The 25,066-nt window shown below is 36.2% G+C and overlaps 2 protein-coding genes across 2 annotated transcripts in view; both read left to right on the top strand.

Annotated features, from left to right (window-relative positions):
* LOC149822367 (uncharacterized) overlaps positions 1-6,638 on the top strand; it is a 115,478-nt gene extending 108,840 nt beyond the window's left edge. Inside the window, exon 7 of the mRNA XM_089981077.1 lies at positions 6,372-6,638. Coding sequence (XP_089837203.1) covers positions 6,372-6,478 — 107 coding nt within the window. The 3' untranslated portion in view covers positions 6,479-6,638. The remainder of the gene's footprint in view (positions 1-6,371) is intronic.
* Positions 6,639-22,153: 15,515 nt separating this feature from the next.
* On the top strand, positions 22,154-25,066 carry LOC149822366 (uncharacterized). Its single transcript, XM_089980270.1, has 6 exons — positions 22,154-22,657; positions 23,554-23,981; positions 24,263-24,362; positions 24,464-24,523; positions 24,693-24,782; positions 24,920-25,066. Exons 1-6 carry the CDS (start codon positions 22,154-22,156, stop codon positions 25,064-25,066), a joined length of 1,329 nt encoding a protein of 442 aa, XP_089836396.1.

Below are 25,066 nucleotides of genomic sequence, written 5' to 3'. Positions count from 1 at the left end.
AGCCTCCCGAAACAATTATTTATTTTTTAAAAGCCCAGTCCTAGCCAAGCCCTGATTCCATATGAAATAGATTTTTATCCATTTTTGTAGCCCAGCCCAGTACCCAGCCCTGACTGCAGCAAATAGTTCGATTTGTCCATATGAAATAGATTTTTATTAATAATTGTAGCCATTTTTTATTTTATCTCAAAAAAAAATTGGCTGATTCACAAATTTTGCTATATTCATTGAGTCTTGGACTCTTGGCTGATTCATGTACTGATTCGTTAAATTTGATTTGATGGGCATATTCTGATAAGAATAAATAGAACTAGTCTGCAGTTCTTTTTAGATTGGATTTATCAAGCTTCTACCTATTTGTGATTTCCTGGGTTAAATTAAATCTGTGGTGTTTCAAGTTTCAACTGTCATGTTTGTTTGAGATTTAGTTTGATTAAACTTGAATTTTAAGGCTTGATGCTTTCCTCTGTATTCATTACGAGTGTTAATGCTATTAGAAAAAGGAAATCTGATTGGTTTCATAGTTCTGAAATTTAGATTGTGACTGCGAAGCTGTGTGATACATATTGTCTGGATTATTTTAAGAAATGAGCATGATTAGTTTATGTGCGCTGACACTGAAGTTGTTTAGTAAACCCCACGGTATTTTACGGGAATTCGATTGCAAGGGGCGTTGATGGTTCACTTTGAGTCTTTTTTTTTTCCTTTTGTTTTCGCATTCCACTCTCCATCTTTTGCTGTTAATAATAGTTTTTTTAAAGTGTTCTAAAATGATTCCTATACTTTTATGATGCAGGTATATTTGCCTGTTCTTTGCTTCATTAATGACCATCACAAGCTATGATCACGATAATTATCATGACGATGATGATTCTTTTTACAATTTGGAGCATGAATCGTCTAGTGGTGTTGGGAAGGATAATGCAAGAAAGGGCAAGACCAAGAGGTCTTCTGATTGTCCATATGAGTTTGAGGACAGAAATGAAAATTGTTTTGATGAGGAAGATGAAGAAGAATATGACTACTATTCTGAAGATGACCAAGATGATGAGCCACCTAGCATGCATAAAACAACAATGCTATGGCGTCATGTATTGAAACAAAAGAAGAGTGGGCAAGGAAAGCAAGGTGGAACCCAAGTTTTTATGTGCAGGCACTGCAAAAAAATTTATCATGGGTCATATACTCGAGTTTTTGCACATCTCATGGGATCTTCAAAGGGACAAAGTGTTGGGATTGCCTTTTGCCCTGTAGTTGCAAAAAATGCAGAATTGGCAAAAAAAATTAAGAGGCAAGTTCGTCGAGTGGAGGTTTCATCAAGTGCATTTGAGTTGAGGAGATCAAGAATTGATACTCCGAAGAAGCCTATTAGTATGACTACATCATCTAGTGGAAGCCGAAAAACAGTTGATATTCGTGATACCTTTAAAAAGGTAGAAAGAGATGATGTAGATCACAATTATCAGATTTTTGTGTGCAAATAGCATACCTTTCAATGTGCTTCTGGGAAGAGATGATATCTGCAGTTAGTAAAGTGCCTGGATATAAACCCCCATCATATGAAAAAGCGTGAACAACGTTGCTTGACAGTGAGAAAGAGTGTGTTCACAGGGAGTTAAATGAATTTCGAGAAAAGTTTGAGGAGTTTGGAGTTTCCATTGTCTCAGACGGTTGGACAAATATCAAGAACAAACACTTGATAAATATACTTGCCTCAAACTGTTTTGGCTCGATGTTCTTATATGCAAGCGATTTTTCTAATGTGCAACAGTCAGCTGCAAACATTGCCGAGTTTTTGAAGACGAGATTTAAACTTGTGGGGCCTTCTAATGTAGTGCAAGTGATTACAGACAATGCAGCAAATTGCAAGTTAGCAGGTGAAGAATTAAAACAAACGTACAAGTATATTTTTTGGTCACCTTGTGTTGTGCACACACTTAATTTGATCTTCAAAGATTTGGCACATGAGTTTCATTGGTTGGAAGAAACATATTTGCAGAGTAAAGAAATTGTGAAGTATATCACAAATCATTCAAAAGCACTAGCAATCTTTAGAAGTAATGAAAAATTAGAAATAATAAAGATTGCAAAAACAAGGTTTGTTTCACATTATACTACTTTGAAACGCTTGCTTGATGTGAGGGAGAGCTTAAGGCTCACAGTAATTTCAGATAGATGGAGCGATTGGAAGCAATCATGCACGGATGACACTATGAAAAAAAGGGCTGTTACAACAGAAACAACTGTTCTTGATGAAGAATATTGGGATTCTGTACGTTTAGCATTATTGATTACAAAATCCATCTATAAGATGATTAAATTTTGTGATCAGGAAGGCCCTATAATTGGTGAAGTGTATGAAGGCATGGACAACATGTTGGGGGAAATCAAAGACAATCTAAAAGGACAACCAGATTTATATGAAAAGATTCATAAGATTGTCTCAAATAGATGGGATAGAATGAATGTGCCTCTCCATAGTCTAGCCCACATGCTTACTCCAAAATATTACGAGTCGGAGTATCTCAAAATCCCAGCATCAGGAGGGGTCAAACGAGTTTCTCCTAGTAAAAATTTTATTCTATCTATTTAATAAAATTTAAAGTTTAATGATTTAATTATTTTATTATTTCATTTGCATTTTCTTGTTATAGTTACTAAACATTTTTTTTTTGCAGAAAAGGATAATGATATCTTAAACGGTGCAATGCTCGCGGTTGAAGTCATATCTTCTGGAAATGAAGAGCTATCTACACTTTATAGATCACAACTTATGGCTTTTGCATCAAGAAGTGGAAGATTTAGCCGAAATGCAGCAAGAATAGATGCACTGAATCCTACAACGTCGGTGCTTAATTGGTGGCGTTTTTATGGTGGTGATACACCTGAGTTGAGAGCATTAGCCATTAAAGTTTTATCTCAACCTATTAGCACATCTTCTGCAGAAAGAGTGTGGAGCACCTATAGTTACATTCACAATGTTAAAAGAAATAGACTCAATGAAGATCGTGCTGATACCTTAGTGTATATTCATTCCAATATTCGATTGATTGACAAGTATAATTAAACTGTGTTGTACTTTTGTTTTGGTATTTTTTTTTTCTCTTTTTCTATCATTGATTGTTTATTAGCATTCATATTTTATATTCTTGTTATAAAAGGTGCAACGATCGCTACAAAGAAGGGCCTAGTCGAAAATGGGATATCAATCCAGAACTTCCTATTGTAGAAGAAAATACGTTGAGATTAAAGGATATGCGATAGAGAGATTTGGATGATAGTGCACAACAATCAAGCACTATTTCCAAATCCAAACATAAAGATGCACAACCAAGAGCTTCATTACCTCCAATAATTATACGTACAAATGAAGTTGAAGAGGATACAACAGGGCTAGTAGAACTGCAGATATACAAGAGCGACCATCAGTTCCTCAAGGTCGGATTGATCGTTTCTTTAGCAGGAGACCTAGGCAAGGTATGTTGATATTGTGTTTTTTATATTTTAAATTATGGTTTTTGAACATTTTAATTTTTTAAGGTATTCATTATAGGAAATGAAGGAAGGAGCAGAAGACATGGCCGTGGAGGACAAGAAGCACGTGATGATGCAGAAAGTTCACGATCTATTGCCGACTTGAAGGGGAAGAGAAAGATGACAGATTAATGAACTCTTAAATTATTAATTGTTTTTTTGATGATGTAGTTGGAGTAGTCCAACTTAAAAACTTTTATGTTACTTTTTTGTCATGGTCTTATAATATTTTTTTGGTATACTTTTATTTTGAATCTTGCATGATGAAGTGAAGTAGTGGATTATGTTAATTTTAAGGTTAGACTTAGAGTTTAGAACTTTGTAGCTTATAATTTACAATTTAGAAATTTATAGCTTCTTAGGTCGCTTCCGGTTCGCTTCCTATGTCGCTTCCGAGACGCTTCTTATGTCGCTTCCGAGACGCTTCCCGGTTCGCTCCTAAGTGGTCCCACGCTTCTTGCTTCGCTCCTAAGTGGTCCCACGCTTCCCGCTTCCTAAAATTTTGAAAGTGCCTCGCTTCCGCTTCCCGTATCGCTTCCCGCTCCCTCTTCCTCGACTGACAACTCTGCTTTGGAGGTAGTTGCTTACTCCTGATTATGCTGGGACTGTAGAGGATAGAAAATCTACCACAGGATTATGTGTATTTGTGGGAGGTAACTTGATTTCTTGGAGAAGCAAAAAGCAAACCGTGGTCGCTAGGTCGAGTGTCGAATCTGAATATAGGGCTATGGCCCAACCTGCAGCTGAATTGATGTGGGTTCGAACTGTGTTGACTGATCTTCAAGTGAATGTTCCATCTCCTATGGTGATGATGTGTGATAACAAGGCGGCTACATATATAGCAAATAATCCGGTATTTCATGAGAGAACAAAGTATATTGAAGTTGACTGCCACTACATAAGAGATATGGTTCAAGTTGGACATATATCTACCAAGCATGTAATCTCTGAGGATCAAGTTGCAAATATTTTTACAAAGCCTCTTGCCAGGTCCCGTTTCTCAAAATGTTGCGGCAAGCTGAGCATGATTGATATTTATGCTCCAGCTTGAGGGAGAGTGTTAAGATAAGTCGACCTCTTATTAGTTTTACTTAAGGCTGATTTTGGTATTCTCTAAATAATGAGGGACCCATATGTAATTTCTTTCTTATGGCTGATCTCTATTTAAACAAGCAGAGATTAGACCTAAATGAAATATTGAGACATCTCTCTCTATCTCTTTCTTTCTCCACAGTGTCAACATGAAATCAATGACCTGTTGCTGGTCTCTTACCTCACTGTCTTGATTCTTGCACTCTGCATATTCATCACACTTGGTGCATTTGATAAGACATCATCAAGGTTAAGGCATCAAACAACAGTTGAAACTTAGCAAAGAACACCTGAATAGATTCATTTCCGTCTTAATGCCTTAAGTTCTTGTTCCAACGGATACCTTCTAGCCCAGTTTGACTGCTCATAAAGTTTCTTTAAATACCCCCAAGCATACTTGGCTGCTTCATAATATTGACTAATATTTTGCTCCACAGAACTCCAGAGCCATGACTTTAGCGTTGTTCTCCCACTCTATAATGCTAATGTCATTTAGGTTTGGATTTGGTACCATCTAAGTACCCCACATAGCCAAACCCCTTGACCACAATCTTTACAAACACATCTTAATATGAGTAATTTGTCCAATCCAACTTAATGGGGATGATCTGAATACCTTCTCCATTACTCACCACCCCCCTGATATTCAAGAATCCTGCACACAATAACAAGCGAGACTACCAAGCAAAAACAAGTAACATGCAGCACCAACAACACCAAAATACACTGCACACAGATATATGATAGCAACACACCAGCAAGATTCAAGAACGATAGCACTTGCTGTCACACTACTACGAACCTAACACATCTCTGCCGATACACTATCTCGAAGGAAAAGCAGCTCAAGAACTTCAATCAAAGCAGCAAATATGGACTAGATGCACAAAGATATACCCGGAACACCAAACCTGCAAATATTCTAACAAAATAGAACTGGATACCACAGCTGATGCACTTAAACATGGGAAAAACAGGTTAGCGCCTGTAGAAAGAGCTCCAAAGAGGCAATAGAACTCCCAAAATACGCCAATGCCCTTCACCAAATCACTTGTTTATTGATTCAGCACTAAAAATAACCCAAAAGCATAGATTTGCAGTCAATGATATCCACCGATAAGATCAAAATAGACAAATGAATCAAAACTGGCCCCTATCTATCGCCTTTTCAGAAAATCCTAATAAATCCAATATTGCTCTGATCCCTCTAAATTTTGATTAAATAGCCTTCTAAAACCAAGATATAGATGATGCATATCTCAATTGACCCAAACTGCTCAATCTGTACTGCACTTGCTGATGTCATCACTCTAACGAATGAGACTTGATGCAGATCACGAAGAACAGCAGAATGAAGCCTCTCTCTTCTCCTAATCTTGCTCTCAATTCTCTCTGCTAGATGGGATGGCTTTGATACCATATCAAGGCAAATAGAAGAACTAGCAATTAAGAGCAAGAACAAGACAAACTTTATTAAGAAATAAAATGAGGGTTACAACAGAGTATATATGGAACGTCCCCCCTTTCTAGCAGCACATCTGAAATTGGACCACAAAAGCCCTCTATTTTGACTCTTGCAACAACCCCAAAAGAATGGACAAGAGTGCCCTAAATAAACAACATAAAAGACAAGTGGGGGTAGCACCACACAACATTGGACATGCTTCATGGTGTTAAGTCTCAGTATAATGCTATGTTGGTCTTGCTAAATGAAGTGCATGTTCTTGTTTCTCCTTTCTTCACAGGCTTGAAGTATGACTTAAGAAGAGTTGAAGAAGTTTACTATGATGTTAAGATCAGAGGCTTGGCTGGTGATTCAGTGGAGAACAGCACTGAAGGGGATCAACCTTAGCTAGAAAATTTAACATCTTGGAAGTTTGAAGTTTTCAGTTAACGCATCAACTTGCTTGTACTCTCTTCATTTGCATCCTGTCATTTTTGGTTTGAACTGCAGCTTATCAAGGATTGCTCTAGAGGAGTTTTTCTATATAAATGCTTTTTGGTTGCTCTGATATCATACTAGCCGTTGAGTTTGATGAGACTGATACATAAAAAATGCTGACTAGTTTTGTAGTAGTGGGCACCTGTTCATGGTTTTAAAAATTCACAATTTATATCACTAATGTTTTGAAAATGTTCCTCTAGGTACAGGTATTTGAATGAAAGTAAAGTTCCAGTATGTTAAGAGTGCTAATTGCCAATTTTTGAGGTTGTCGATTCGCAACCTATTTTTTTGATGATTTAGTTATCAATGTTGGAACTATTGAATATTATAAGAATTCTTTGGCTGGTCTTATGTGACAAAAGTTGACATTATTTGGAAATTATTGCAAAAAGGTGATATGTTTTAGGTGCAAAATCTTGCAGGATTTTTTTTAATTTTGTTGTTTCTTTCCTTATAGTTTTAAATAGTGTCACCGATATCGCTGATATTTTGAAAATATCATGATATTAGTGCTTGACAAGCTTGCTATGAGCAATGCAAAGCCGGTTAAAACACCACTAGCAACTCACTTCAAGTTGTTTTCCAAAGATTTTCCTACTACTAATACTATGGATGATGTTCCATATGCTAGTTTGGTGGGTAGTTTGATGTTTGTTATGGTATGCACTAAGCCCGATATAGCTTATGCAGTTGGCATTTTAAGCCAGTATATGACAAATCTCAGGAAGAATCATTGGGAAGCGGTTAAATGTTTACTTCAATATTTAAGATGTATAAGCGATTATGCTATCACATATAGCAAATGTTCTAATATTTTGCATGGTTATGGATGCAAACTAGCAAATGTTCTACTACATGTTATGTGTTCCAATAACTTGGATATCGAAGTTTAAACCAACTGTAGTGTTCTACTACATATTATGTCAAGCACTACCGAGGCTGAGTACATGGCTTTGACGAAAGCTATCAAGGAATAACTTTGGCTTTAAGATTTGATGGGTAAAGTCTGGTGTGCCCTTTGAACTCATGATTTTATTTTGTGCAATATGAGTGCAAAATGTTTGGCTAAGAACTTGGTTTATCATAAGAGGGCAAAGCATATTGTAGTTCAATATATACATTGGTGAGGTAGTGGAGGATGGCAAAGTGAAACTGTTAAAGGTTAAAACCAAGAAGAATTTAGCGGATATGTTAACTAAGGTGGTTGAAGTGGAGAAGCAACCATGGAGCTTGGATTCTCTAAGGCAAAGTGAACTTGATGGTTTGACAATGGCAAGTGAGTGATTTTTTATTAAGTTGGGGATTTTTGGGTTAGGTGATATCAATCACTCATCATTTCTCTTTGTAGTTAGTAAGACTTTTTCACTTTGCTGGAGGATATTTTAATCATTTGGGTTTTATTAGAAATAAGAATAAAAATGTCATGCATTCTTATGCTTATTGGTAACTTTTTTTGATTGGAAAATGACCGTAGTTTATGGATAATTTGACACGAGTTTTATTGGTAATAGGAATAAAATGTTGGGCATTCTTATGCTTATTGGATGATATCTTATTCACATATACTTCATGATCTTGCATAAATGTATTTGTGAATCTCTTTATGTCGCAAATATCGTACTTTAAGTATTTGTGAACTTATGACAAATATGCGGTATTGCTTATTTTTTGTAGATTTATCAAATCATATGTATTAACCCGTGGTGGTCTCCAACCTGCTTATTTTCACATAATCTAGGTTTTTTTGTTTTTTGTGCCCAACTTGCTTCCCTTCTAGCAATTATTCATAGGCGGCACTTCATGTTGAACCATCGACAACGGATTTTTTCGGTAAGCACAATGTTTCTTTTTGTTTAACGGTTGAATTAAATAATATTTTATTTTGTTAATTTAATTGTTGAATCAATCAATGTTCCCTTTTTTTTACGTTTTTGTCTTAAATCAAACACTCTTTGATTCAGTCGTTAAATTAACGAAAGGATATATTGTTTGATTCAATTGTTAAACAAAATGAAACATTATGCTTATCGGGAAAATACACTGTCGATGGTTAAATAATGATGAAGTGCCATCTATGAATAGTTGCTGAAAATAGTTGTTAGAAGACAAGCCGGTCGGGGACCATTGATTTGAGACAAAAGACAAAAAAAACTCTAGATTATGTGAAAATAAGTAGGTTGGGGACCACAACGGGTTTATATATGATTCAATACATCCATAAAAAATAAGCAATATCGCATATTTGTCCTACATTTATGCAAGATCGTGAAATATATACGAATAAATAAGATATTTGCTAATTTATAGTTTTTGGCTTTTTGTATATATATTTATGCGAATTCGTGAAGTATATGAAAAAATAGGATATTTGCAATTGAATTTTCGCAAATATATTTATGCAAGATATTGATGTATATGCAAAAAGGTAGGATATTTGAGATTTTGGTGGTTTCAGTTTCATAAAAAAATCTCCAATAAATTTATGCGAGTTCTTGATGTCTGCATAAAAAATGTACGATTCTAGATTTAAGTGTGTGTTTGCACTAGTCGATGAGCACTACAATTCTATCACAATAAGCCGTCAATTCTTTGTTGCAAAGGGTAAAAGGGTCTTAATGATGTTGGATATTTGTGAGTTTGGACATTGGAAGAAATATTAGAAATTGTAGAGTTTTTTAGGGAATTGTGTCTAATTATTCGTTTAGGACAGTCAGTTTTTGTTTTTTCATTGTAAAAGTTGAGAATATAAGGGGTTTGCTTCCAAAGTCTTCTTACATCTATACCCTAGGGTGCAAAGGTATTTTTGAGGGTTTTGTCATCATGAATCTCACTGGATTGCGTATACGAAAGTGAGAATACGTTGTGGCCGTATCTTTTAGTGGGATTGCTGGTTGTGGGGTGTTGGGTGCTTATCAGATTGAGAATTAGATTTGAGAGATAATGTTGATTTTTAATCTTGTATTCTCATTGTGATCTCTTTATTGATAGTAGAATCTTGTTTGCTAGCTTTGTTCATGGATGTAGCCTAACCACCTAAATCTGTGTTGTGGTTTGTGCCTTTTTTTTAAACCTTATTATTGCTTTTGTGTGCATATGTTTTCAACAGCTTCTGTGGGTTGTTTAAATTGTAAGCAATCAGATTAGTGACGGTTTAGCCACAAGTTGTTGGCATGACATTTGGTAATTACCATCTCTCAATGGTGGCTGTCGAATCGTGGAGTTGGAGTCACCAGCTCCCACCTCAACGCCTTATTCTCCCATTTTTCCATGCTCCCATGCTGCTGTAGATTCCACCCTTCCTCTCTGGCGACCTCCGATGGGAGGTTCTCAAACAGAGCCTTATTATTTTAGGCATTATGATGTCTCCCTGTTTTGACTTCGCTTGTCTCAATAAAAACAATTTTTTCGAAGTCAGAAAAATTACCATGACAATTGAACAAAAGTAAGCTTTTCCATCTTCTAATATCAAATAAAATTTTAAGCTTTTCTATCTTCTAATTTCAAATAAAATTTTGAAATCTAGAAACTTAATATGCATTTTATTTTTTCATTGTCATCTCTTTCACTTGTTTGCTATCCAAAACTACCCTCCTGCTAAAGTGTCTAAATCAATAAGGCAATTAACCAAAGTAGCTGAAGGTTTTGTATATCCATGTAAGAACTGTAAAACTACCCTCAAAATCAGAAACCTAGTTGTGCTGGGCTCTGTTTGCCGTACTTATGGTCGATTGTTGTTCCAGTGGTGTAAATCCGCGATGCACCCCTCGACCCTCGAAGAACCACCATGCTTCGCCTTATTAGAAGGGACTGCCCACATGAAGGTTCAAACTCTGGATAGGGGGTTATATCCCCATCACCGAGCTGGAGACCATGTGGACAACCCTTGGGGTCTGTCTTGGAGGTTGTTCTAGGTAAGTGAAGCTTGATCTACCATGTAAACTTTTGGGGTTCCTTGAAAAAGAAACCTTTTGACAAAGGTGGATAATTATGTTTGTGTGCGGATTTAGATATGCCAAAGTTGGCTTATGGAGTCTATTTGTTGCTTCCTAATAAAAGACTTCAAACTCTTTCTTTTCTTAAAATTAGTATAATAGAAGCGAATCACACACACACACACTCTCTCTAGCGTCCAACTAAGTGAAAGATTTCGTGGAAGCAACAAGACAAGAAAGTGCGCCGGGACAGCATCCGAATCATTATTGAATTCGGAAGTAATGATCATCTCACCGCAACTAACTCGATGATGACGGATGGGAGTGGAAACGGGTCCAAAGCAGTATGGATCATAGTAGATCCAAATTAAAATCCAAACACTATGCAACGGATCTCAGTTCCAACCTGAATCTGCTTATATCTGATACAGAAGAGTTGATATAGGATCCAGATTTGGTAAAAACATTAGTCAAAAACAAGGTTTTTACATTTTAAAAATGTAAACGGATCGGATTTGATCCAGATCAAAGATAAACCAATAGAAAATTGCTGATCCGCTGCCAATTCTGAATATCCAAAAAGGTCTAAACATGCAAGTATGAATCAGATCCAAATTTACATTTAGATCCCAGATCCAAATCTTCTAATAATGTGTGGTATCTGAATCCGATCAATTTGCACCATTAGATGGAGCCGTTTCCTCAATCATGAGCCAAAGATGGGTACTCTCACGCGTCCACATGGTAAGCAGGCTCAGATACTGCACCAGCCCTCCAAGCATATGCCCCTTTGATTATGAACCCAACACGGTAGATGAGCATGGCATTGGAGTGAGGACTCCAACCGGGTCGGATTCAGTCTGCCCTCTGATCTGGATTCAATATGTCATCTCAAGTACGTACCTTAAGATAAGACCCAACTGTGTAATCAGACCAGATCCAGAGTCTCTGCTGATTTCAGGTTCAGATCCGTATCAATGTTTTCTGTCAAATCCATTCTCAGGTCCAGATTGAATCCAATCCATTCATAAATTTTGCATTGAAATTAGAAAATGCATGTTTTCAACCATTACCATATCCAGTATATATCATAATATAACATTCACTCAGCTCTACCCAATTGGACCGTGTTTGGATTTAGATTCAAATATGGGTCAGACCTGATCTAGCTTATATCCAATCCATTTGCGACCCTGCTAGGAGGTGTAGCGGATAAATTACAAATTCACCCTTTTGATTTCAAGAATACCCATGAAAGATCCTCCATACCTATCAAGCTTTTGGAGATTGGAGGAGTTGCTTGACGTGGGATCCAAGCGTGTACTCACCTTCCCACCAGATCAACCCATAAATACTCCATTCCTTTCCTTTCACTAAAATTGCACACACCTCCCCCCCCCTCCCCCTCATTGTCTTGCCATATCAGGATAACAACACAGCATGGCTTCTGGAGGCGGAGAAAGGGAAGGTCACTCTACGTTTCTTGGCTTCAAATCCTTAATCACACCTCTCCCCACCCTCAAACCCCAGGCATTAGCAACCTATGATGAGCAACTTCAAGCATCTTCCCAAAAGGTAAACACTTCGATCCTCTTTTTCACATCATTGATATGTTCATTGGTGAACGCATGCTCAAGTGCATATACATAATTATGTATCGGCCGTACAAGTTATATATATATATATAGGAAAATGCTTAGCTACTGACCGTCCATCGCGCATGCGCGACAGCATGAAAAAATGATAAAAAACGTTAAAATTTTGACTTTTGCACCAAATAAGGCTTAGCGGTGCATAAAAACGCCATTAAATCGTCCACAGGATACGAGTGGCATTTTGAAAATGGCTTTTAGCGGCGTTTTTATGCACAGCTAAAGGTCCCAGTGGAACTGAGACCTTTAGCGGCGCTGTAAAAGCGCTAATACCCTTTTCACCCATTTTTGCATAAAAAAAAAAGGCTGTCATTCGTGCACTCGATGGACTCTCAACAACATCTTGGTGTTCAACCACCTGCTGATTAAGCATTTACGCATAGAGAGAGAAAGAGAGAGGGCTGAGGTTTAAAGGTGGAGGCTAAGGCCCTAAAAGGGGTTTTGGATCAAATGATATTGAAAATCACATTGATGGTGTTTTTGAATTGTTTTGCACTTGTCAATAAATCCCCCAAAGTTCTTAATTTTGAACGGGGGACTTGGCATTCAGCCCTTGATGCACTAGGATGAGCAGTGGATATTGAAAATTATCACCAAAGGTGATTTTTAATATCATCTAATCTCATCGCCCTTAAAGGAGCAGCTATAGGAAGTATCTGCAGACTTTGTTGATGGATATGAGATGGTTCCATGCAGCAGATCAAGGAGAAGGGAGGTAGCCAGCAGAAAAGAGAGTCACTTGAGCAGGAAGTAAGATTCCTTTTTTAACTTTTCTTTTTTCTCTTTTTTGAGTGGTGGGACATACATTTCATGTTAGAATACTACTAAGCGAATGTAACAAATCAGATTAATTTGTTAGGTGAATATGATCTAGCGCATAATGAGGTTAACGTAGACACGTAAAGTTGGTGCTGCTAATGTAATCATGTTTCTGCTTTAGATATCTTGTTCTGCTCCAGCATGTCACACATGAATCAGGATCCACGGATGATATGAATTATAACGTATGAATTTTATGAAAAGTAGGACGGCATTTTTTTAACATTGAATATATATATATATATATATGGGTTACTAGAATATGTTACCTGAAAATATATGAACCGCAGTATGAACTAGACATTTCCGACACTTTTTTTTGCAAATCCAATCTGGCTAGAGTACTCGGCGTAGTTTATTTGCTAGGAATGGACGACTATTGAATCATGTATTTTTGATGAAAAAATGCAATTTTAAGATGCTTGAATATTTATGAGAATTTTGTACGGGTGGTTTTTAAAGCCTTAAAAGATCCTTCTTAATCATCATAACATGATGATTCAAGCATCTAGATCACATTCTTATAGTAAAATTTAAGAAAAAGATAAAATATATATGTAAAAATCTCGGTTCACATACTCTAGTTCACACACACATATATATAAAGGAGTTGTATTAAAAGATAAACGTGAAATACTTAGTTGACGAGGTGTCATCCAGAAGGTCCAAAAACAGGATGTAAGAATCCGCTCGATCTATTAACATTGAACATATGAATTTCACATAAGAATTATATTTCAATAATCAAATGCAAGAAATTATGAAGAAATATAAAATATGTGTAAACCGCATCGTAGTGTACCCATTTCTTGTGTCATGTCTGCACAGACACGGGACCCCAATTAGCGGGTCTATGTGACATAGGTTCTAGCTGTTTCGGGTGATTGGACTTGATCAGGTTCATGATCTAGTTTATAAATAGCAAGTCTAGCAGAACAGCTCGTTTCGGCTCACCATGAACTCGATCATCTTTGGTTCGTGTAGCTGGCAAGTTGAGCCACGAATGGAAAAAATAAAAGGTGTTTGGCTCGTCCCAATTCCTATAAGTTTGTGAGAATATGAGACAAGGTGTTTAATATCATAAAAAAATAGCATTGCATGGTTGGTTAAGTTGGTTAGAGTTTATGACATATAAGAGGGTGGTTTGGTGTTCAAATCTCATTATTCACAACGACAAGTTTCATTATAATTTTCTTTACCTGAGCCATGCAGCTTGTCTGGCTCGAGCTTATCTTAAACCTAAGCCTGAGCTGGTTTAAATGGTAAATGAACCAAGAATAAGCCATGTTCAGTTCGTTTGGGCTCATTTTACCAACCTTATCAATAGCTTGCTAGAAGTCTGACGTAGGAGTGGCAGCAGACATTATCGAGTGAGTCCAACAGAACAGCTCGATTCGAGTCCATATAGTCTATTTGGATCCATCTTGATATTATGTGTGCGTATGTATTTTTTTTTATCATTATTTAGTTGGATATTAATGTGGTTTTTGAATCTTATTCAAATCCCAATTGAGTTTCGGATCTATCTTAGAACCGTGTTAAGATTAGGGTTTTTAGGGATTCTCTTTTTTTGGTTATAAATACTCATTGTAAAGAGAGGAAGGGAGGTTGATGCATTATTAATGATTTTTTAGTTATTTTTCTTGAAATTTTTGTTATTTTCTATTAATTTCTGCTTTTATAGGTAACTAGGTTTCTAGCCAGGACATCAATTTTGAGGGGCTTAAGAGAGATTCTCCTGTTCACTGCATCAGGATCCATCTACTGTCTAGTTCCATAGCGTTAGTCCTGTGGAAAACTAAAACATTGACCGCCCTAAATGTAGGTGGATCCTACTTTGGGATCATAGTTTCAAATCTTGTTCTTGAGAATGATTTGATACGGCAAAATCTTGCAATATCTAGATTTTTTTTGGGAACAAAGTTAGCAAAAGCTTGTGGAGTATTATATCTAAAAAAGCATAAAACTATTAAATATTTTAAAAAACTCCATAAAATCTTGATGAAATCGCTATAATATCTTGATATATCAACAATGGATTGTAAATCTCATGTTATTATGAGGACTTTCATGGCTTATGAATATTGACGATAATTTTGTCAGATTTTCAAGTCTAGATTATTACTTGTGTTTAAGATATTTTCAGCTATATCATCAAATGATGTGAGTTCTAATGTTTAGGTGGCACAACTGCAAAAGATGCTTGATTATGAAGAGAATCTGCACCAAGTCCTTCAAAGTGCATTTCATCGACCGATCGGGTCTTCTCCTCATCTTCCTGACTTCCTTCCAAACGAGGTAATTTCTTCAGGGTTATGTGCTAGCTCCAAGTAGTTAAGGGTGTCAACGGGTTGGGTTGGGTTTGGTTCGAACCCAAGTGGAACCAGACCTAGACCTGATTTGAGATGATGGTACCAGGTCTGGGCCTGGGACCAATTGAATCCACCATAAAAGGAACCATACCCGGATCCTATACGGATTACATGAACCAAACCTGGACCATACCCAGTAAAATAATATTTTTTATTTTTTTAATCTTTTTACATTAAATATATAATATAAAATATACAACATAAGTATATAGATAATATAAAATTTAAAATTTATACGCTACTAAAGTTAATTTCTTCTATTGGTTAATATCATGATATTTTCAAAATAAACATTATTTTGAAAATATCACAATATTTCCAAGATTATATTGGTGTCCGAAATTATTGTGATAAAGATTTACAAACTATCAGCGTTATTTTGTGACATAGGGTATAACCAGGTCTAAGTTGTAATCTTGGTAAGCCAGATTCCGGCCAGGTTAGCATCTCTTAGCCATGATCACTAGTTGATATATCGTGACTTATTGCTTGTCACCCACATCGCATATCAGCTATATATAGCCCATATATCGTTAATTTATTGGTAGCTTAATTACTATTGATATATACACGAAAATCAGTAAATTTGAAGCACTAAATTAATTTTATTAGCCTCAACCTTCAGTTAATCCTAAAGACAAAAAATGTAAACAAAGAATGTGTATATAAAACCCATGTAAACTTAGACGAAGACAAAAAACTACAAAATATGTTTTTTATATGGCAATTTTCATTACAACAAATGTTCAAGTGAAACAAAAATAAAAATATGGCAAGTTTCTCGGTTCAACCCTGAAACATTTTCAATTTACATATCTAAAAAATGATCTTCCATTAGAGAAATCCTATCTGATCAAGTTGATCAAAAATCTGTAAAAGCCTGTGAAAGAAAATTCAATAGGTTTCTGATTTTTGATCCAAAAGATAGATGAAAACTTAATTAAAATTTTTGAAAATTGGCATGCATAAACTAGACATTATAGGGAGAAAACTCCTTTTTACATATCTAAAAAATGATCTCTCATTAGGGAGATATGAATGCAATAAGTTGGTTTTAAGTCAGAATAATGCCTGTAATTGCAAACAGACAAGGTTCCGACTTAAAATATAAAAGAAATAGAAATATTTCATATAAATAGATGAAAATTTACACGAGAAAATTAGACATATATATAAAAAAGATACTTTTTACAGATCATGAAAATGATCTCCCATTATAGAGATATGACTCTGATAAAATGAACAAAAATCAGAATCATAAAAGTGCCACAATATAACAGGATTGTTGTTTTTGGTCAAAATCAGATATCAAAACTTTATAGAAATTAATAAAAATTCACATGAATAAACTGCACTCAATGTTGGAGATTTTTATCTTTACATATTTAAAAGATAATCTCTGGTTAGGGATAAATCACTCCAACAAGTTGGTCTAATTTCAGGAAAAATCTGAATGAGTCTAAACAACAGGGTCTGAATCCTGATTTGTTTGAGGGATCAAACCAACTCAGAATGATCTCATTTTTTGTGTGGTTTCCAAAAATATACTAATAAAGATGTGATAAAAAAATTAGATCAAAACAAGACCTAATTATATGCAAAATGATGAACACAAAAATAGACCAGAATTGAAAATATCATCTCAACACAATTGAATGAAATATAATCTCAAAATTGAATTGATCCAATGATCAAGCTGTGAGATCTATCATTATAGATCATTGATGACAATGAAAATAATATAAAAACATAAATGAAAGCTTATAAAATGAAATCAAGATCATTGAGGCATAAATTAAAATTGATTTGGCCCATAGAATGTAGAATTTGATCTATTTAAGATCAAATTCTAATTCTAAATGGGTAAAATGAAAATGCATAAAGTAAATAGCAAATTGAATTGATCAAAATATAGAAATAAAAATTTATATGGAATTAAACTAGATCTACAATCCTATTACATGAAATTGAAAGAAAATGCAAGAAAGAAGAGAAAAGGGGGGAGGGGGGGAGGGCGATTTTTGAGAAATTGAAAAAAATAAAAAGAAGAAGAACGAAAAAAAAATCAAAAGAAAGGGAGAGAGAGGGCCTACCTTGAGATTCTTCTTCTTTGCTCCAGCCACCAAGAGAGGAGGAGGAAGAAAAGAGAGAGGAAAAGAGAAGAGAAAGAGAAAGAGAGAATTTCTTTGATTCTCTCAATTTCTCAAACTTCAACTTGTTGAGAAGAGAGACCCCCAAGAGGTCTATTTATAGTTTGAGAATGAGGTTGGCTTTTGCAAAACTTTAGATATGGGACTAAAAAAATTTCATTAAGAGTGGTGCTAAGCCCATGTGGGCATTTTTCTTTTTTTAAATGGGCAAGAATGCCCTTTTGTAAAAAAGGTTGACATGTGGCACCCTCTTGCAAGAGTGTGCCCATATGAGTCATTTTCAATTTTCTAAATGGGTAGAACGACTTTTTTTTTTTTAAATTTGACACATGGCCTCACCTTGTGGGTAGGGGTGGCAATCAGGTCGGGTTGGCGGGTCGGGTCAGCGGGTCAGCATACCTCAACACGAACACAACCCATTTATTAAATGGGTCGGATGTGGCGAACACGACCCATTTATTAAACGGGTAACCCGACACGACACGGTTAACCCGTTTAATAAACGGGTCGGGTCAACACGACCCGATTACACCTCCATCTGTATTCTGTTCTATCTTCTTTTAAGAAATGGTGCCTGTTAAAATGCTTTGGTAATGATGAAACATTGTAAGTCCTTTCCGTCACTACAAAAGTTAGTAGCATTCAAATAAAAAAATAAAATAAATAGTGACCAAGATAGGTTGATGATGCAAGAGATGGTCACCATAAATGCTCAGAGCCTCTTGAGTTTATTATTTCTGCCAGAGAATGAAGGACAAGAAAGAATAAGAGATTCAGGCAATATTGGCATTGCACTCAACCTCAAATGACAAGAACAACCTTGTGCTCCAGTCTTTTGCCTCCAACTTTCCAATCTAAAAAGCTAATGTCTTCCTTGCATCAAACAATGGTATTACTGTCACCAACAAAATTTAAATCCCAAACTATTCATCATTCATCTTCTGTCACTGTCAAACGTTCTTTCAATCAAAAGATGATGATCCTAGGTGCCAAAATTAGAAGTCTGAACCTTCAAGACTCACTAAATTACATAAGTACCCTTAATGCAGAGAAAAAGAAAGAAAATGTGAAAACCCATTCAATGCACAAAATATCATAAGGTATTATGTCATTAAAAGCTGAGAGCCAAGAACTTATCCATTAAATAGACAAGCCCAGATGGTGAGCTGCTCTGCTGCACCTTTAGAAGCAAAAACAAAAAACAAAAAGAAAAAAATAATCACGTGTGCCTCTCACACGAGTACAACAACGACTATGGGTTATCTTCCTTGCAACGTATATATAAACGAGTTGCGGGTTGATGGGTTCTGGTAAACGGGTTGACCCACCCGCCTAACCTGTTTATTAAACGGGTCAACCGGGTTGGCGGGTTGGCATACCCCTAACACAAACCCGACCCGTTTAATAAACGGGTTAGGCGGGTCAACCCGTTTATGACACGAACCTGTTTAAGCCAAACTCAAACCCGCCTAAGAAGCGGGTTGGGGGGTTGGCAGGTCGTGTCAGATTTTGTTACCCTTACTTGTGGGTGAGGATCATGTGGGTTTTTAAAGACAAGAGGGTTTTAAAAGGTTTGCTAAACCAATTTTTATTTTTTTTTAAATGCCAAGTGGCGCCCCTCTTTGAAAATAATATTTTTTATTTTTTATTTTGAAAATTAAGAAAAAGGGAATGAAATATGAAAGTAAAAAAGGGAATTTTTCGAAATAATTAAACTTTAAAATTCAATTTTTGATTTATAAAATCCGAATTGGGCAAAATTGAATCTAGATTGAAATTTAGAGAATTTTTGTAAAACATGGATTTTAGTTTCTGAAATTTCAAAGATTATTTTGAAATTGGGGGATAAAAATTAGATTTTGATTTTGATTTTGCAATCCCCAAATTGATTTTGAATAAAAATTGGATTTTGAAATTAGATCTGGATCCATTTTAACATTTTGAAATCCAAACTGAATTTTGAACTGGATCCAGGGTATTTTTCAAATGAATTTTGAAATTCAAAGGTTTGTTTTTGGATTTGGGGATCAAAATTGGATTTTGATTTTGAATTTGAAATCCCCAAATTGATTTTAAATAAAAATTGAATTTTGAAAGTGGATCTGGATCGATTTTGACATTTCAAAATCCAAAGTGAATTTTAAACTAGATCCAAGGTATTTTTCAAAAGATTTTTGCAAAATGGTGGATTTGAAATTGAAAATCCAAAGATTGATTATGAAATTAGAATAAAAATTGAGTTTTGAAAAGGATCTGGATCTGAAGTTTTGAAAAAGATTGGATCTAAATCTCGATCTGAAGGAAAATCGGTTCGAAATGGGAATCAAACCCTAAATTATGGATTTCTGAAGAATTGCAATTGGAAAAGCCTCGAATTCATAATAAAATTAGGATTTTGGATCTGGATCTAGTTCAAAGAATAAAGTTGGATCTAGATTTGAATCAGAATCTCAAAAGTGAAATTGGGTCCAGATGTTAGATTAATCTGAGTTCAGAATTTGATTGAACTGAACTTCTGAATGGATCCAGACTGAAATGGATCTGAAATGATTTAATTGGATCATGGATATTTGATGAGATATTTCAGGTACAAAGAACGAATTGGACTCTGAGTATGGATTTTTGAATGAATCAGATAAAAAATCCAGGTCCGGGAAGGAATTAGACACGAGATTCAATATTGGATTTAATATCTGAATTGAAATGGAGCGGATCTCAGATATTGATAAAATATTGGATGAAGGAATTGATCCGAGTCTGAATTTGGGGTTTGTCCCAGTTCAAAAATTGTTGGAAACAGTGTCCCAAATAATTTTATTTTTTTGGGTCTTCGCCCTGCAGGGGCAGAAACACGGTACTAGACTGGTCTGAACTAATTTGAACTGTATTGGATTGAAATGAATTTAATTTGAAGCCATTTATATTTAGATGAACTAAATTCAGAGCTAAAACACTAGCTCAACCAGCTGGGACTAACTCAATTTGGACTGAATTGAGCTCAAATATGCTAAAATGAGTTGAAATGAGTTAAAATGAAGGTTCGAGTGTGTTAAAAGTGACTTTAAACTGGAACTGGATCGTTCAAACTCTTAATGTACTCATGTTAGACTCCTAAGGATAGGACCTACTGGATTTGGCTGACTCGGGGACAGTCTGGCTAGAATTTGAGCTAAGAATGAGCTTATTTCACCTTAAACGAGCTAAATTAGCTGAAAATGGTCAGAAATGGTGAGGGTTCGCTCTTCGAAAGCTCATGAGAGCTAAAAATGATAGACATTCTAACTTCTCTGAACTTGAGATGAATTTGATTGAACCCAGCTGACGAAAGGTCTAAGGGTGACCTAGGGGTAAAATGATAATTTTATTGGTTGAACGATGTAAAACTGACCTCTAGACTGGGGGGACCTAGGGGTGAGACTCGATACTACCTTGCAGGGTTTTGGCATTTGCAAAAAGAAATGTTCGTAATTGACTTGAAAATTTTGGGGTGTTAAAAATAGGTTTTGAAGCAAATGAAGATGTATCACTGTATATAGCTTATACAATTACCATGCTCTTAACTCCTCCAACATTTGCCCACTTCTTGCTTAATGGAAGGTATGTCAAATGACTCAGATTTGGGTCAGATATCCGACTAAACTTGAACCCCTTTCATTGCATTCAGTAAAGAGGTAAGTATTCGATTGACAATCAAATTCGGTTTCAGTTGGGCATTTTACATCCAAACCCGAATCGGAGTCCAAACTGAATCTGAATCAGACCAGTTATCCAAATCCCGATACATGTCAAAATGTACCGGATTAGCTATTTTATACCAGTTGGATTTGGCACTACAAAACTAGGGGTGTCAACGGGTCAGGTTTGGTTCAGACCCAGGTGGAATCAGACTTGGACCAGATTTTTGGGTATGGTATCGGGACTACTATAAGTTAAACCATACCCAAATCCAATACAAACTACATGAACCAGACCCGGACCATAATGGGTAAAATAATATTTTTATCATTTTTACATTGAAAAATTGCGGGTCTTAATCGAAACTCGGGTCGGGTCCGGGTCTGGTATACATTTCACAAACTATACCTGGGTCCATGTATTAATCGGACCATTGGGTCTGGACCGGGTCTTCTTATTTGTCACCATACCCGGATCCTATAGGTTTTGGTCCAGGTAAACCAGACCCGTTGACACGCCTATACAAAACTATCTGAATCTTAATCATACTAGCCAGGATCTGATTAGGTCAGATTCAGTAAAGGCCATCCAAACTAATATTGTGATATTTTCAAAAGCCAATATAATATGAAGATATATCATGCTATAGACTCGTCATTAGGCAATAAAAACCACTTTTACATTTTTTGTCATTCTTTCCTTTATACATAATTTTTTTTTTATGCTTTTAAACATTTATACTGCTGATATTTTCCCAAGAAATTTCTCCAGAAAAACAAAAAACAAAAAGTTATGACACTGATTTATTTGGCCAAGAAAGAAAAAAATCCCCACACTGAGATTTATGTTGTTGGCGTTAAACAAGCCACTAAAAATCAAAGAAAAATATTTCAGTCTGCGGCTTGTTTTATGTACGCGACGTTGCATCACATGTGAAAGTTGGTGGTCATGGTTTGTTTCAAATGGGCTTTAATTTTCACAGATGAAGGAATTCCTAACAGAGGTGGCAATGGTGGAGGACAACATTGCTAGCCTGGAAGGTGAAGTCAATGACCTTCAGCACGGTTTAAATGAAGAAAGAGATTCATATAATCGTCTTCACCAGCGCCATCAACAGCAACAACAACAACAGCAACAGCAACAGCTGAAGCAAATACACGGTAGAGAGAGAGGCAATGCATTTGCATACCACATTTCAACACTGCTGAATGAAAGGCCTAAAACACAAGCAAGTCACAGAAGAAGGCATGCTTCAATTGGTTCCACTTCTGAAGCAGATGCACTTCTTTTCATCAACCAAGCAATTAAAGGTAGGGGACTGCTGTCTGACTTTAGCAACAGGGAAATGTTTGGAAGCTTTAGAAAAGAGAGCCAGATGGGCAACAAGGGGCATGATCAGGAAGTATTTCAAGGGAAGGATGCTAAGAGTACAGTAATTGAGAAGGCTTCTCAAGCCAAGCTACCTCCCAGGCATCCTAATCCTAAGGTGTGTTCCTCTTCTCTTGTTTCAGCTTAAATAATGAATCATCCACGTAAATATGATCGTTTTTTTTTTATTAGTTTGAAAAGTGCATATTAAAACTGCTTCTTAAATAATTATGGAACGAAAATCTCTAGCAAATCGACTCAACAAAGATCGAGTATTATGCCTATAAGGGTTCTACTCATCTGGTAGGTGCGACTCCTGAATGTCACCATCTTGATTGGATATCATGAATCAAAACCCATGGGTGGACAGCCCGGTTGAAGCTGGGCATATTGAGCAGAGCGCAGATCAGGTGCAATCACATTGCACACCAAAAGTGTGCCGCTGCACCTGACTGCCCTCTATCTCACTGTTAGGAATCACAGCCGCCAGGCTGTACCTAGAGATGAAGGGTGGTCAGAGATGACAGGCTGTACCCAAAGATGGAGGGCAGTCAGATGCAGCAGCATACTTTTGGTGTTCCCTGTGATTGCACCTGATCCTCCTATATTGGGCAAGGGGGGCCTGGGGTCATTTTCGTTTATTATAGAGAAACCGTACGTGAGAGGTGAGACTGGAGACTTGGTCTTATTCTGTCATACCTATGGTTGCAGTCTCAGCTACATAAAACTCATGGGCGACCCCTTCGAACCTCAAGGAGCCTCTTGCTTTGCCTAGCGGAAAAGGTGCCCACACAGTGATTCTAACTCGGGGTGTGGGGAAATCTCCCTATTCACGATCTCGAGGCCATGTTGGCAACCCCTTTGGATTTTATGCTAATGAATTCAGTGAACTAGGCAGTTTTCCTCTGATATCCAACCACAAAACAAAAAAAAAGATTGATTATGATCACTCTGCCTTATTATACAAATCCTTACTCTAATTGTTCTTTTCCTTTTTCTTCATTTTTCCTACAGATGAATGAAAAAGAAGCGAAGAGTACATGCAACCTCATACAAAAGCCTCTGGCCACTATAGCAGGATCACAAGATAGCAATCACACATCACTACCCAACAGGCTTTCTGAGGGCATTATGAAGTGTTTGATTTGTATATTCTTGAGAATGCTTAGAACATCAAGGATGGCAAGACCTGATAAGTCAGCCAACACTGCAAGAACAGCTTTCCCTCCTTTCCCAATCTTTCTCAAAGCCGAGACCTTTTCCAATTTGAAGGATCCAAGTTTGCAAATTGATGTAGCCCAAAAGGACCCATACGGCATATTCGGCATGGAGGAGTCCATTCCAAGAGACATTGGTCCTTACAAAAATTTTGTGATAGTTACATCCAGCTCTTTTAATTTAAGCAGTCTATCCAGTTGTTCATCCCTTCTTGAACAATTAAGGTAAGACATAATGATGGCCATCAACAAACCTTCAATCATGCTTTTCACGGTGATCATTATTTTCAGATTCATCACAAATGCAAATAATTCTTTCTATCAAAAAATCATTTTGTTTCTGTCTACTCCTTTAAATGTTGTCATTCACCATTTTTCTATTTTTTGACACCTGAAATCCCATTTTTTGCATTTCAGCCAATTATTTCCAATGAAATGGAATTGCCATCTTATTAAATGGACACCATGATATAGTGATTTCAATGTGTTTTACATTGGTGATGCAGGATTTTATTAAGCAAGCTCTGCAAAGTTGAACTAAGATTCCTGACATACAAACAAAAGATAGCCTTTTGGATCAACATGTACAATGCCTGCATCATGCATGTATAGTATGCCTAAAGTTATTTATTTCTCATCTTTGATTTTTTTTGGGCGGATGGTATTTCCCTTGTTTTTGAAATTTTCAGTTGCGACTATGATTTTAGGCATATCTTCAGCATGGGGTACCACCTAACCATGAGAAGTTACTCGCATTGATTAAAAAGGTATATTATTAACTAATTAGCACAAATGACAAGTATCACAAAGTTGGTGATTTTAATTTCCTTTAAGACAATCAATTTGATCAGAGCTCCATGTTGATTGAGAAAAAGGAAGTTCAGCTGAGAGAGAGAGTATATGCTAATGGCATGCCATTCTTATCTTTTGTGTCAGGCTGAGCTTAATATTGGAGGGAACATATTAAATGCGCTTGCAATAGAGCATGTCATTCTGGGGCAGTCAATTGAGCTTGAAAATGCAGATGTGAGACAGATTTAGACAATATTATGTTAAATCTTTGATGCATATGAAATATGATGAGTATATGAACATAGTTATGTATTCATACAAGGTAGCTATTATAATTGCATAATAGGATGACATTTTGCTTTTGTGTTTAGGCGTATTGGAAGGTTCATAATGAAATGAAAGAAGGCATAATTCATAAGTATAGGCTTGAACATAGGGAGCCAAATGTCACCTTTGTGTTATGCCGTGGGACTCGATCGTCCCCATCGGTGGGTAAATTGTCATTATGTATTAAATGA

Source organism: Nuphar pumila, chromosome 11, assembly GCF_984573655.1.
Source record: "Nuphar pumila chromosome 11, dmNupPumi1.hap1.1, whole genome shotgun sequence".
In the NCBI taxonomy this organism is placed as follows: Eukaryota; Viridiplantae; Streptophyta; class Magnoliopsida; order Nymphaeales; family Nymphaeaceae; genus Nuphar; species Nuphar pumila.
Note: the sequence above shows the minus strand (reverse complement) of the source record. Positions and strands in the feature narration are given on the sequence as shown.

What these genes read in the sequence shown, in the direction of transcription:
- LOC149822366 (XM_089980270.1), top strand. Translation starts at nt 22,154, where the DNA reads ATGAAGGAATTCCTAACAGAGGTGGCAATGGTGGAGGACAACATTGCT. An exon ending in CCAGGCATCCTAATCCTAAG is followed by an intron (nt 22,658 to 23,553) that starts GTGTGTTCCTCT and finishes TTTTTCCTACAG; the next exon opens with ATGAATGAAAAAGAAGCGAA. An exon ending in ACAATGCCTGCATCATGCAT is followed by an intron (nt 24,363 to 24,463) that starts GTATAGTATGCC and finishes CTATGATTTTAG; the next exon opens with GCATATCTTCAGCATGGGGT.